General features: G+C 44.2%; 1 protein-coding gene across 2 annotated transcripts in view; it reads left to right on the forward strand.

Moving 5' to 3' along the window:
• The window catches only part of IGSF9 (immunoglobulin superfamily member 9), a 466,550-nt gene that overhangs the window by 137,005 nt on the left and 316,248 nt on the right, over positions 1-13,297 (forward strand). For both annotated transcript variants that reach the window (XM_069217763.1, XM_069217765.1), the window contains exon 3: positions 8,027-8,179. In XM_069217763.1, the coding sequence (XP_069073864.1) occupies positions 8,027-8,179 (153 nt within the window). The remainder of the gene's footprint in view (positions 1-8,026; positions 8,180-13,297) is intronic.

A 13,297-nucleotide genomic window follows, 5' to 3' on the forward strand; every position in this document is an offset into this window, starting at 1 on the left:
TAAGCACATGGAGTTCCTGTCCTGGAGTTCCTGTCTCGGCCTTAACATCGTCTCCTAGACGGACGACACACAACTGATCCTCTCACTCACGAAGGACCCCGCCACCGCCAAGACCAACCTTCACACTATCGCCAACTGGATGGAGGCAAGCCGCCTCAAACTGAACTCGGATAAGACAGATCATCATCTTCGGCTCCAACAAATCAGCATGGGACAACTCCTGGTGGCCTGCCACTCTAGGAGCCGCTCCAACACCCACGCATGCAACTTTGGCTTCATACTGGACTCATCGCTCACTATGACCCAGCAAGTTAACGCCATTTCATCCTCATGTTTTAACACCCTCTGCATGCCCTCGTTAGCAGCAGACTGGACTACGGAAACGCACTCTACACGGGAACAACGGCCAAGCTCCAGAGAAAACTTCAGCGCATTCAGAACGCCTTGGCACAACTCATCCTTAACCTCCTTCCCCACAAACACATCTCTGCCCACCTCAGAGACCTCCACTGGCTCTCCGTCAACGAAAGGATCATCTTTAAACTCCTGATCCACACTCACAAGGCTCTCCACAACGCCGGCTCTGCCTCCCTCAACGGGCGTCTCAACTTCCACGTCCCGACACACCAGCTCCACTCTGCCAACCTCGCCACCGTCCCCCGTGTCCACCGTACCACAGCCGGCGGCAGATCCTTCTCCCACGTCGCCACCAAGACCTGGAACTCCCTCCTTGTCAACCTACGTCTGACCCAGGACCTTCTGACCTTCAGGAAGCATCTCAAGACCTGGCTTTTCGAGCAGTAGCACCCCACCCAGCGCCTTGAGACCCATACCGGGTGAGTAGCGCGCTTAACAAATAACTGATTGATTGATTGGTCAGGCGGTAATGTTGGCATCACAGCACACACTTACCAAACATTACTGCCTGGACATTCAGGTCCGTAGGGACGGGTACTTTGCCTGTTCAGTCCTGCAGGACTTTTTGGTGTGATCTTGGTTCGCAGTGCCACCTACGGGGATGGTATTGTTTGGATGTCTGTTCTAAGGTAAGGAATCTGCAACTAGATGTCTCTATCAGATGTACAAGTTACTTACCTTTGATAATACCTTATCTGGTAGGGACAGTATCTAGTTGCAGATTCCTTACCGACCCACCCATCCTCCCTGCTCTGTGAACTGATTTCTAGGGACAGAGACTCCACTTTCAGGGCCCTAATTTTGACACACCAGTGGTCAATGTTCTTTATTGCTCTGCGCTTCTGGCGTGAAAAGTCGTGAAAACAAACTAACATCATTGCACTGGGGTGGTGCCTATATAGGACCGGCTATGCTGTGTCCGGCGTGAATGACGGAGCCGGAGCCGGAGCTGATTGACGACACTTAACAGTGGACAGGGGTACTGCTGAAGAAAAATCTCCAGATCCAGACTGATGCCTGGGAGAAATTCTTAGGTTAGGAAGCTGCCACTAGATATTGTCTTTTCCAGATAAGGCGTTACCGAAGGTAAGTAACTTGTCGTATAGTGTGACCCAGATGACGGCAAATGATGTGTGTCATAAAACATGAGTTGGTAGCAGAACTATATTCGATATATTGTTAACAGGAAGTGGTGCCATGATGCCATATACAGTGCACAGCGTTTTGCCAGCAGCCTTATTTTCCGTAACATAAATGCACACACAGAAATTCAGACAAAAGTACACACTCAATCATGCATACACACACAAATACATATTACTCTTATTATGGGTCACCTGATCACAGCTGCTATCATGCGTTTTAGTCCCCAGTATCCCTTCAGCTTCCCCCCTCCTTCCCGGCCCACTTTTGTCCTCCCCGACTTCACTTTGCCTACTTAGGTCTCTCTCCTTCAGCATCTCTGGCCTGTAATGCTGTTTTCCTCTGCACTGGTTCAGTTTGTGCAACCAGTGCTTTGAGTACTGATGAGCCAAATCTCAACTGAAGGATCAAGGGTGACTGACGCTCAGAGGCTCACTGCAAAGTCCACAATAAAAATAATTCCTAGTTAAATGTTGTGTCCCTTTGAATAGTGTAGAACTGCCTGTAGTCCTGATCCAAAGTTGTGAATAAATGGTGTCATCAGGCTGTTGGCATCTGCAGCCACAAGGAAATTACCATTCACATGTGCATGGATGGCCACCCTGACACAGAATACTCTAGACTTGTACTTGTGCCCTTGGATATTGTGCAAGGAGGCGGAAACCCTTGCCCAAAGAGCTTCCATAGCTGAATAATAGCATGATTCCTGCCCCATGGACACAGACAAACTTAAAAACACCAGAAACTGGTCAAACAGGCAATAAAGGTACTTGCAGGTTGGGATACTTTTTAAAAGGTCAGCAACCGGTCTTTTCATTGAAGTAGGGATTTTGTCCTTTAATAAAGATTTGGAGGCAGTAATGGTGGTCTTTTAGAATGATGTGCTTGATATCTCCAGATGGATGAATGTAAACTTATTAAAATTAAATGGGGAAGAAACCAAATTCCTATGCTGTTCGGCAGGTAAGACCCCTAAAATTCTTATGGCCCCTCCTGTCTGGAGATGAGTTGGTGCAGGTAAAATCAGTCCCTAATATGGGGTATACCTTTGACAATACGTTATCTCTGGAGAACCGTGTTACAAAGATAACTAGCACATGTTTTTCACTTCTGCATTGTCATAGGAAAAGAATACCACTACTGCAGAGTCAAGTTAAACCTCTTATAGTGTGCAGCGCTATACTTAGCGGACTAGACTACTGTATTTATTTGGTATTGGGGCATCTGAATATCTGCTTAAAAGATTGCATAGAGTCCAGGTGGCAGCTGCCAAACTTGCCTTGAACAGGACTCGTAGATTATTGGCATACTATGCCTTGAGGGAACTACATTGATTGCTCCTGAGACAAAGGATCCTGTTCAAGGCTATGTGTATTGAGTTCAAGGCATTAATATGGATTTGGCCCATCCTTAGGACAGAAAGTGAAAAGATATACTCCTGGACGACATATACGTTCTAGCACTGAAAACTTAGTCTGTGTTAGAAGGTCCAGAAGGTAAAACATGGTGTCGGGCCTTTACACTCAAAGCTGGAATAAGCTTCCACTATCACTTAGATCCATAAAAGAACTTCAACATTTTTGGAAAACCCTGAAGACTTGGTTGTTCCCAAAATTCGTTTTCTGTGCATAGTGGGTAGAGACAAGGGCTGGCAGCTATACATTTCTATCTACTAGTTAGTTCCAGGATACCGGTTTTGGGGACAGTTGCACTTTATAAATGTTTTATAAAGTATGCGGTTCTTACTTTGGTAGTAGGACTGCATTTTAGGATGGCAGTACTGCCAAATGTGGGAGACTGAAGGCACACCACAGCATTGGTAACTGTCTGCCTAACTGTTGGCCAGCCCATAGCGCCTCACTGAAACCTCCAAACCTGTCAAGTAAAAGGTGATTGCAGCAACCTGAACATGACACTCCGACTTCTTGGGAAAGTCATGGAAATAGATTGTACCCCTTCGGCTCAGTCATCACGCATACAAGGCGAGACACAGAAATGCAATATAAGTCTTCAATACATTTCGTGAAATAATCACAATCAGTATAAACAAGCACGTACAGCGATAGTTTAAGACAGATGAAACAAAGCAAGGTAACCAACATTAGGATCAGGGTGACAAAGATAAACAACCCCACCATGATGTGCATGGTTCTAGATTTTCTACTGGTTCTATAGATTCCTACTTAACCCTATGTCTGCAACTGAGAGCATAGTGGCTGTAACCCTTGTGCCTGTTCCAATCTAAATGATCAGCCCCAATTCCATACCTGGATAGAGTATCAAGAATTGACATGTCGTTTAGATGGCAATCCTCTCCGGAAACTGGATGCTCAGTATCAACTAAGCTGCGAGTCATGCAGTACACATCCTAGGATGGTCATGCCCAAAGTGCCCTCTACCCTCCTTGGTTCAGTGTGTAGTTTATATAATAACCCATACCACATTGGGATCACAGTTCTGATGTAATGCTGTGTCTTTAAGATAGAAGCTGGCTCCTGGACTAGCTATACAAATTAGCATATTGTGCTCTGCATGTAACAGCCTTGGAGAAAGACTATGGGGGTCATTATGAGCCCAGCGGTGAGTGGTAATGTGGTGGCACTACCGCCAACCGGCTGGCCGCCACATTATGAGAATGACAAGTTGGCTGCAGCCAACCTGCCACTTCTTCACTCACACTGCCATGGCGGTAGCAGCCGCCGGGCCAGAGATATCAATCTCCAGCCCAGCGGCTGCTATAGTACTGCTGGGGGCATTTTGAGGCAGCCTACCACCATGGTTTTAATGCCACGAAAACCATGGCGGGAGGTCATGGCGGTGACAGGGAATTCTTTCCCTGTCACTGGTGGGAGGCTCCCCCTCCCTCCCAACACACACCAGACGCCCCCTCATCCATCCAAAGTCCCCCATACACACACTAACCCCCCACCCCGATCCAAACACCCCCCCACCCCCTCCGATCCTAACACACCCCCCCACCCCCTCCGATCCTAACACACACACACCCCCATCTCCCATACACGCACACACCCGCAGACACAAACCACGCATATACCCACCCTCTCACACTGGCATACACGCATTCATACATGCATACATCCAGTCATGCTCACACACATTCGTACACACATTCACACTGACATGTAGACATGCACTCACATTTCCATTCTTACACACATTCACTCACATGCATACATCCACGCAAACAACACTACACACAAAGATGCATTCACACACACATCCATACACACAGCCCCCCACGCACACACACACAACACCCCCCACCCCGCTCCCCTGTTGGAAGCCCAACTTACGTTCTTCCAGGTGGTCTTCCGGCAGGGAACAGGAAGGGGTGCTGCTACCGCCAGCAAAACACCACCAGACCGTATCACAGGTCATGATACGGCTGGCGGCGGCCTTCTGGCGTGGCGGTGCTTGTGGTAGCAGCGCCACCGTACCACTATCCGCCAGTATGATCACTGCCGGATTTCCTTCCTTCTTGTGGCAGACGTCCGGCTGTGGTCATAATCTGGCGGACGGATGGTAGCCGAGGTGACGGTCTTTTGGCGGCTATCACTGCGGCGGTAGGCGTTTTTTACCGCCAAGGACATAATTAGGTCCTATACGTGGTACAAAGGCTGATTATATGTACAGGATGATACTTGCCTTCCTTGATAGAAGCAGCTGATTAAAAGTGTAAAAGCCCTCGCTAAAATGCAGTCTCACTAATCATGAAAAGAAAGGTGTATAAAATGTGATTAAGGCTCAAACAGTAAAACTAAGCTAAAACAGGGGTGCCCAACTCTGGAACTAAAAGGGTCCTTACGACACCACGTTAGTCTAAGTAAAAGCAGGGAAAGTGTTTGACATTTGTGGGATTACATTTACTATACCTACTCCACCACAAGGATAGGTAAAGTGTTGGACTTTGGAGAGGTTAAACTTACTATTCCCACTCCAGTCTATGTGATAGCAAGGAAAGCGTTGGACTTCGGAGGGGTTACATTTTCTCTTCCCACTCCAGTCTAAGCAACAGTAGGGAAAGCATCAAATTTGTGGAGGGGTTACATTTACTATTCCCATCCCAGTCAGTGTAACAGTAGAGAAAGTGTTGGACTCCGGAGTTGTAAGATTTACTATTCCCACTCTACTCCCTGCAACAGTAAGGAAAGCGTTGAACTTCAGAGGGGTTTAATTTACAGTTACCATTCCAGTCTTAGCAACTGTAGGGAAAGTACTTCACTTTAAACAAATTACATATTTGAGTACCCTATTCATTTAGAAAAATAATTAACCTCTTAATATAAACCTTATTATTTACAATTAAAAATATATATATTTAGGAGAAAAAAACTAGTCAACAATTTACATAATTAATCAATTACATAATTATCCATTTAAAAAAAATCCAAATTATTGTTTAATTAACTTTCCACCCTATACCCCTACAAACGCAGTACCCTACACCTAAATTAAAACTAAAATAAATAAGTATAGGGCAATTTACATAATTCCTAATCAGTTAAATAATTTAACAAATATTTGTTAATTATTACTTAATTACCAACCCTATAGCCATAAAAACCTAGCAACCCACATCAAAAATGTAACTAAAAGATGTTTTACACAATTTATGTAATTAATAATCAGTTACATAATTAATCCTAAATTCATAATTACCTGTTCATTAATTAATCATTATCTTTATACCCTATTCTTCTACAAAACCCGCTACAACACTATAACTTACTATTAACAATTATTTAAAAAGATCTAAGTCACTTAAAAGTACAAACTATATTTACAAAAAATAACAGTTATACAAACAGTAGTAATACAAAATTAATATACAAACTAAAATACATAAAATTAATCAAAAAACTATATTTTTTACAATTATAACACTGAAAAAGATCATCAAAACAATTGCATTCTTAAAAACGATATTACTTACCTAACAAAAAAGATATTCTTGACAACGATGATCTTGCATCACAATATTTTTGTATCACTATATTTTATTTCTGACATTTCTGTCTCCCAATATTTACTACTTGATGTTTTGTCCAAAGACCCTGACAAGTACCGGCCTGGGCTGCTAGTCTCTTTCCATATTGAAGGTGTGGTTATCACCGAACTATTAACTTTGAACTATAAACTCCTGGTGGTCAGAAGTGATTTACCCTGGGTACTGCTGAAAGTACCACACCTGTGCCACTTCACTGGTCCTGGCACACAGTCCTCAAAGTGTATGTTCCACACCCCCAACACCTATCCCAAGCAGTACTCGTCTATACTTATATACCCACACAATACGCTTGTAGAAGATTGATGTCTTAAAATGAAAAAAATATTTTTTTACACATTTGTCTTGGACCCAAATACTACATGGCAGAATGTGGCACAGCATGTGAATCCAACATAGGTTAATGCTGGTAAACATCGGTGATACCGCTGACTGTATGATCAGTAATCCTGTGTGTTGTGAGTGAAGTTGTCATGTGTATCATCATAATTTCTGCTATGGGTATCTTCTGTATAATGGCTCTGTATTGACAGTGATCTGCTGTGGATACAGTCAGTTATTCTGCTGTGTGTATCTTTAGTAAATCTCTGTGTGTCTTTTTAATAACATTGGGGTGTTTTGTGTGATCCAGATATGTGTGTCACATAACTCTGTTGTGTCTACCATCAGAGATTATGTAGGGTATGCACATCATACATTGCCAGCTTCTGTCAATATTCCTCCTGCTTGTATTATATCATCATGTTTTGTGTATCACATTATTCTGCTGTGCGTGTGTTCAGTGATCCTGTGGTCTCATCAGTGCCCCTGATGTGTGTAGCATGTCTGCCTTCAGTGAATTGCTGAGTGTATGGTCAGTAATCGCCGTTCAAGTATCACATGATCGAGCTGTTCCTGTTGTCAACATGCTATGTGTCATCATTGCTCCAGCTGTGTACATTTTGTATGATACTCTCGTGCATGCTGGTAACAGTCCCCCTGTGTGTATTGTTGATGATCCGCGTGTGTGTGGCAGTGGTCCTCAGTGAGTGTTGTCAGTAGTCCTGCCCCGCAGTTTGTCAATGATCCTGTTGTGTGTATCTTTAATAATGTAAGTGCACGTATAATCAATGTTCTTCCGATGATCATCTTGTGAGCATTACCAGTGTCCTGCTGTGGATTCTTGTTATAAAAATGCTTTGTGTTTTGGCAGTGACTGCTGAATGTTTCACACACGATGCTCATTTGTATACCCTGCGACCATTATCGTCAGTGATTCTTTTGTGTATATCATGAGAGATCTGCTGTGTGTTTCGACAACAAATGTAGTTTATGGCCGGCGATTTAATCATTGTTATAGTCCGTATTCCTTCTGTTAGTGTTGTTAATGACTTAATCATCAGTGATGTGTGCCTTATCTGCAGTAATTGCCAAGTTACATCCCGCATATCTCTATTGCAGGGCGGACAAGACTCGAAGAAGGCGCCTCCCTCCAGATCGACCTCTTGCGTTCTGAGGATCAGGGTTGGTACGAGTGTCGTGTTCTATTCCTGGACCGCTACCACAGCGACGAGAACTTTCGGAACGGGACCTGGATCCACCTCACTGTCAACTGTACGTTCTACTGAACAGTTTCTAGGCAAATGCGTATTTTCTCATTGCAGTTCATTGTATCCGTAATCCTTACGCCCTGTGAGGCCCAAAGCTCTTTGTCACTTGCTGGTAACTGGAGAAGTGCTTGTGACTGACAGCGGTGAACTGAGGGTCCTTCATACAGAGCATCCCATCACCACAAGTTCCGATAGTATTTGTAACTTTTACTGAAGTATCTAAAATCTACTCTCCCCCATTTGTTCTGTATCATCTGGATTACACGACTGGTCAGTATGGCGGTCAGGGCTCTGTTGATGCGCCCTCCTGCCCTCCTCAAAACTCCACCGATCAAATGTCGGTAGCAGCTGCACTGCCCTCCTCCTCATCCATGGAAGATCGGAGGGGAGCCTGCTTTCGAGCCTTGGCCCATGAAATGGGGAACCTTCTGCCCCAGGCTGATCTGAGAACAATGCCTGGTCTAATTAGATGAGACGCGCAGCTCACGTTACCGCTGAACTTTGAACTCAGCCAGTAGCCCCGCCCCTTGCCCTCTGACAAAACTGCGGTATCGTCTGAGTGACAGGCGGAACGTAGACCTTTAAAAACTCCTTTCAGTCCCACTGTATGTCACAAAATCGTTTTCTTTCGCCCCAAAAGACTACTGTGAATATATGCAGCACACCGGAGGAAGATATAGAACGGCTATTTGAAGACTGAGATAAAATCACTTTCACACACTATTTCCCGATGTCACTGTTAACATTTACTTGTTCAAGAAGTTATTGATCTTTTGAAAACAGAGCCTGAAGAGAACGACTTGTGGCCGGAAAAACAATTCTGGCCGACGTGATCTGTTTTCCTCTGCTAGAAACCAGTACAGCAGTGCCCTGAGAGGTGCTTTCTGCGTACTTTGAATGTTACTCACCAGCAGAGCGCTAGACACAGTGATAGGGATCTATCATTAAACTGGTACTCCTTTTTTAATATGGGGGGCTGCTGCCCTCACGACTAGGCCGTGGCAGCACTAACAGTGCAGTTTTTTTTATTATCCATGGGATACAGTAACAGGCCCTGTTTATCTGCACTCCAGTAGGAAGCCTGTCTACTTGCTATCCCTGTGTAAATGTCTTTGATGTTTCAGAAAATGGATCCCCTGAGTCTCACACATTGTGTGTGGCGTATAGAGGGAGTGTTTAGGTACGGGGGTCTAAGGTTACTATTAGTTTGGGTCCCCACACATGTATGTTGTCCATAAGGTTGGGGTTTACTGGTAGTCACCACTGCTGTCTACCCTTCTTTGCGTGCTCCTTTCCTCCCCTACAGAAACCATTCTAAAGACAAGTAAGTGTGTGTGTCTGGTTTTGAAAAGAATTCCATTCAGTGGAGCAAGGAGATCGTTTGTGTTCACCTCCTCTGGGCCTAGACAGGTCTGGTAGATGCAACTGTGGCCTGTGGGAAGCAACACATGGATAACGAACCTGACCAAAGCTCTACACATAACCAAAGAGATGGGCCACCCAAAGATATGAGCTACATGCCTCACATCATGCGTTCGGTCTTGCTAGATAAGTCAGGCCATGAAACGATGTGTTCTGGTTATAGATTATTTAGTTTCCACTCAATATCTGCATGAGGTCTCGTTTGCATGTCTGAGAAAAGACCTGTGTCCCAGTACTTGTTGTTATCTCTGGGGTCATTTACAGTCATTTCAACCCTGATGGAGTGAGGACGCCGAATTCCCTCTTTCCCCTGCACCATCAAACGATCCCAGACACGACTAAGTACCTCTGTATTTATGCACTTAGCTGTGGCATCTAGGTAAACGTTTTATGGATGAATTCTGTTTTTTATTGAAAGTAATGGCAAGTCAGTCGATAGATAACCCTTTTAAAATGATATCCCTGCTTTAAGTGTGCATAGGTTCTAGTGACACGGACACAGTAACCGTGATAGCAGTGAGTTAAGACATAAGACTTCTTAAAATTACTGAGCATTTTTCTGAAAAGTAAATACAATCTTATTTAATTTATTAAAAGAATTACACTGCTTGGAAACCATGAAACCATTGTGAGTTATACATTTTCTAGCTAGCATAGTCATTTTACCCCACAACACCTTGCAAGAGTAAGCTTTCTCTTTTTGATCCTGCTAACCCCTGAAAGTTAGAGGATGTACTTGGAAATTCAAAGGACAATGGCAATACGTGTTACAAGGATTGCCTACATTTTCTTGAACAGCCGGACAGTGGTGTCAAGCATTGAACAATTAACACCCTAGATCTCCGAAAGCCCACTACCAAACACATTCCAAGTCATTTACTAAAAAGCACTTAGTGAAGTAGAAGCAGAGAATGCGGAAGCTTGGTGAGATGCTTTGTCCACAGAGCAGTCTGCAGAGTCAGGCAGATCATATATTCAGAGCAGCACAAGGCTGACATGTTATGAGAAGAGGCCCACTCCGGAATATTTGCTGACAGTGTTGTGAGTATAAGTCTTTCAGAAATGGACCCTGTGAGCACGTAACCTGCTGGTGGCTTTCCTTCATCCTTTCTTTTACTCACAAGCCACATCCTGAATCCAGCTATTAGAACTGTGTGTTCAGTTAATTTAGTTAGAGAACTGAGAAGACCTGAAGGAGCAGCTTAATCACAAAGTGAAGGGACATGTTGACAAGTTTGCCTTGCAGCAGGCAAACACCTTTGAGAACAACCACATTGGTTGCCACGTGGCTTTGCAAAGGAAAAGACGAGGGGGGGTGGATCCTCTCGGAATGGCCACAAGGTTGGGAATGTTGTTAGAGGTTGTTTAGAGGCAGCCCAGAACACACCTAGAGATGAATGGTAATAGTTGTTGTGCAGGGGACTGCATTAAGGCTTAAAACCCATGTATAGTTTGTATAAAGGTTGCTTGAGTGGTCTCTTGGAAGTAGTTTTGGCCTCTAAGGCATGCTCTTGAGAACAAGAGAAGCTTCAAATCTTACAACAAGGATAGCCAAGACTGCCTCAAATCATCTGGATGGATGGAACGAAGTTGACTTAGATGTGGGACACTGGTTTTAGTCAGACTGTAGTTGGTGCGGGAGCAGAAGACCAGTTAAAGGTGATACCTGAATTCTGTTGTCACAGACTCAGCACTTTCGAGAGGTTCTTTTAAGTAACTGGTCAAGAATATAGAACAAACATAGATAACAATATCAGAGAGGTACTAGCCATGGTCAGGGAAAGCCTCAGTATGGATTGCTTGTTGGGAGGAATGACCTAGGAGATAGGAATCTGGTGGAGGCTTTGACCACAAGAGCACAGACCACCACAAGATCAGTCTCGAGGAGTAGTAGATCCCTTGGAGGAGTCTTCCACCCAAATCACAGAGTTATCTAAGGCAGGTCTAGGTATGCCAGTCATGCCCTAGTTGTTGTCTAGTTATCTCTCCCTCCAGAGAAGAAGTCAGAACACTGTGCCGCAGACAACTTAATGGATATGAGGAGTATACCAGAATTTCATGACTTGCTTGAAGCTCACGGTTTTAGCAAAACCGAGCCAGCCAAGTCCTCTGCAGCAGTCCTGCTCTGGAATGGTTGCATCAGAATGTCCTGGCACACGCCTAAGTGGGAGAGGTTGTTCATTTTGCTTTTACTTATAAAGAATGGCTACTCTATAGTGAGTAATCAGATCTGAACCCTTGGAGCAGGAGAAGGCTGGTCGTCGAAAGACACACCAGAATCTCTGTATGAGACTGGCCCACTAAGTTTCTTTGTTTGGATACATTAAGTGAGAACGATTAAGGTAATAATTTTCGGTCATTACTACTTCTGAGGAATTGGTGTAGGAATCCATGTCTTTCACCACTCCTGATCTACTTTTGAGGTAAGTGGTAGGTTTGGAATGCGAAGGCACATCTAGTATCACTGACAGTGTTAGAAATAACATTTGAGAAGGTAGATAACTCTACAGTTGGTCTTCTGAATCCCTGTACAGCCCTTGGAAATAAGTATGTCTTGGTGGTTGTAGACCATGCAGCACGATACCCAGAAGCCATTCTGCCAAGGAGCACAACTGCCACTTATTGGCATCTTTTGAGGAATTGAATGCGAGAGAGAGGTGGTTTGCGACTGTGAAAAGAACTTCAAGTCTACCTGCATGAAGGCCCTGTGGCATGAAGTTGATGTGGCAAGTTTTCAACTTGCCAGGCAGTGGATTAGTTGAGAGGCTGAGCAATATTGGAAGAGCATAAAGGATGGTTTGGAGATATCATAAAGGGAGAAGTGGGGTATTCATCTACCATGCCTTCTTTTTGCATACAGGATAGTGCTTCAAAAGGGCTTGATCTTTATCTCTCTCAACTGATGTGGGAGATGATGTGCTAGCCTTCAGGCGCAAGCTGGCTCAGCTAATGCATCAATGAAGAGCAACCTTCAGCGAAGCCGAGAGCTACTGAAGAAATGGTAATAACAAAAAGTAATGCAGGCTAAGTATCAGCAAGAACAAAAGGCCAGATTATAAAGCTTGTATGTCGTAGGTCTTTATTGGACATGTGGACTGACCTGTTTCTGGTCCTGAATCCGACAGGGTGTATCAAGTTAACAGGCTTAAGTATCAGTATTGCCATCTGGAGATGGCTGTGATTATAGTAATTAGTGAACAAGATAAGAAAAACACAGAGTTCTTCCTTGTCTGGCTTGCTATACTGTGGTCCATATGATGGCTAAGTGGAGGAAATAAATCACTCTCCAGGTCTGACACAGACACAACAAGATGAATGCAGTGCTGTGCTGAGATCATTCTCAGGCTTCGTCTCACTGACCCCAGATCAAACGCCTGTCATGTCATGAGTCACATTGGCATTGACGAAAACAGTAATGTACAGAATTGAAACTACCGGATGCCAGATAAGGTTCAGGACTGCATAAAGACAGGTTGCAAAGATGCTGGAACTCAAAGTTATTGAGAAGCTTCCTAGTCTATTGGCATGTGCAGTGGTGTTGGTTCCTAGGCAAAGTACTCAGACTTTAGCTTTTGCCATGAACTACTTCGGTTTCATCTCACAACTCCCAGGCTTGATAGAAAAGACTGAGAGGGCCTCCAACTAAAATTTAATTAAAATGGGTGGCAAAGTCAGAACTGTTGTTTAGGTTTGGTATTAT

The sequence above is a fragment of the Pleurodeles waltl genome, chromosome 12, assembly GCF_031143425.1.
Source record: "Pleurodeles waltl isolate 20211129_DDA chromosome 12, aPleWal1.hap1.20221129, whole genome shotgun sequence".
Taxonomy (NCBI): Eukaryota; Metazoa; Chordata; class Amphibia; order Caudata; family Salamandridae; genus Pleurodeles; species Pleurodeles waltl.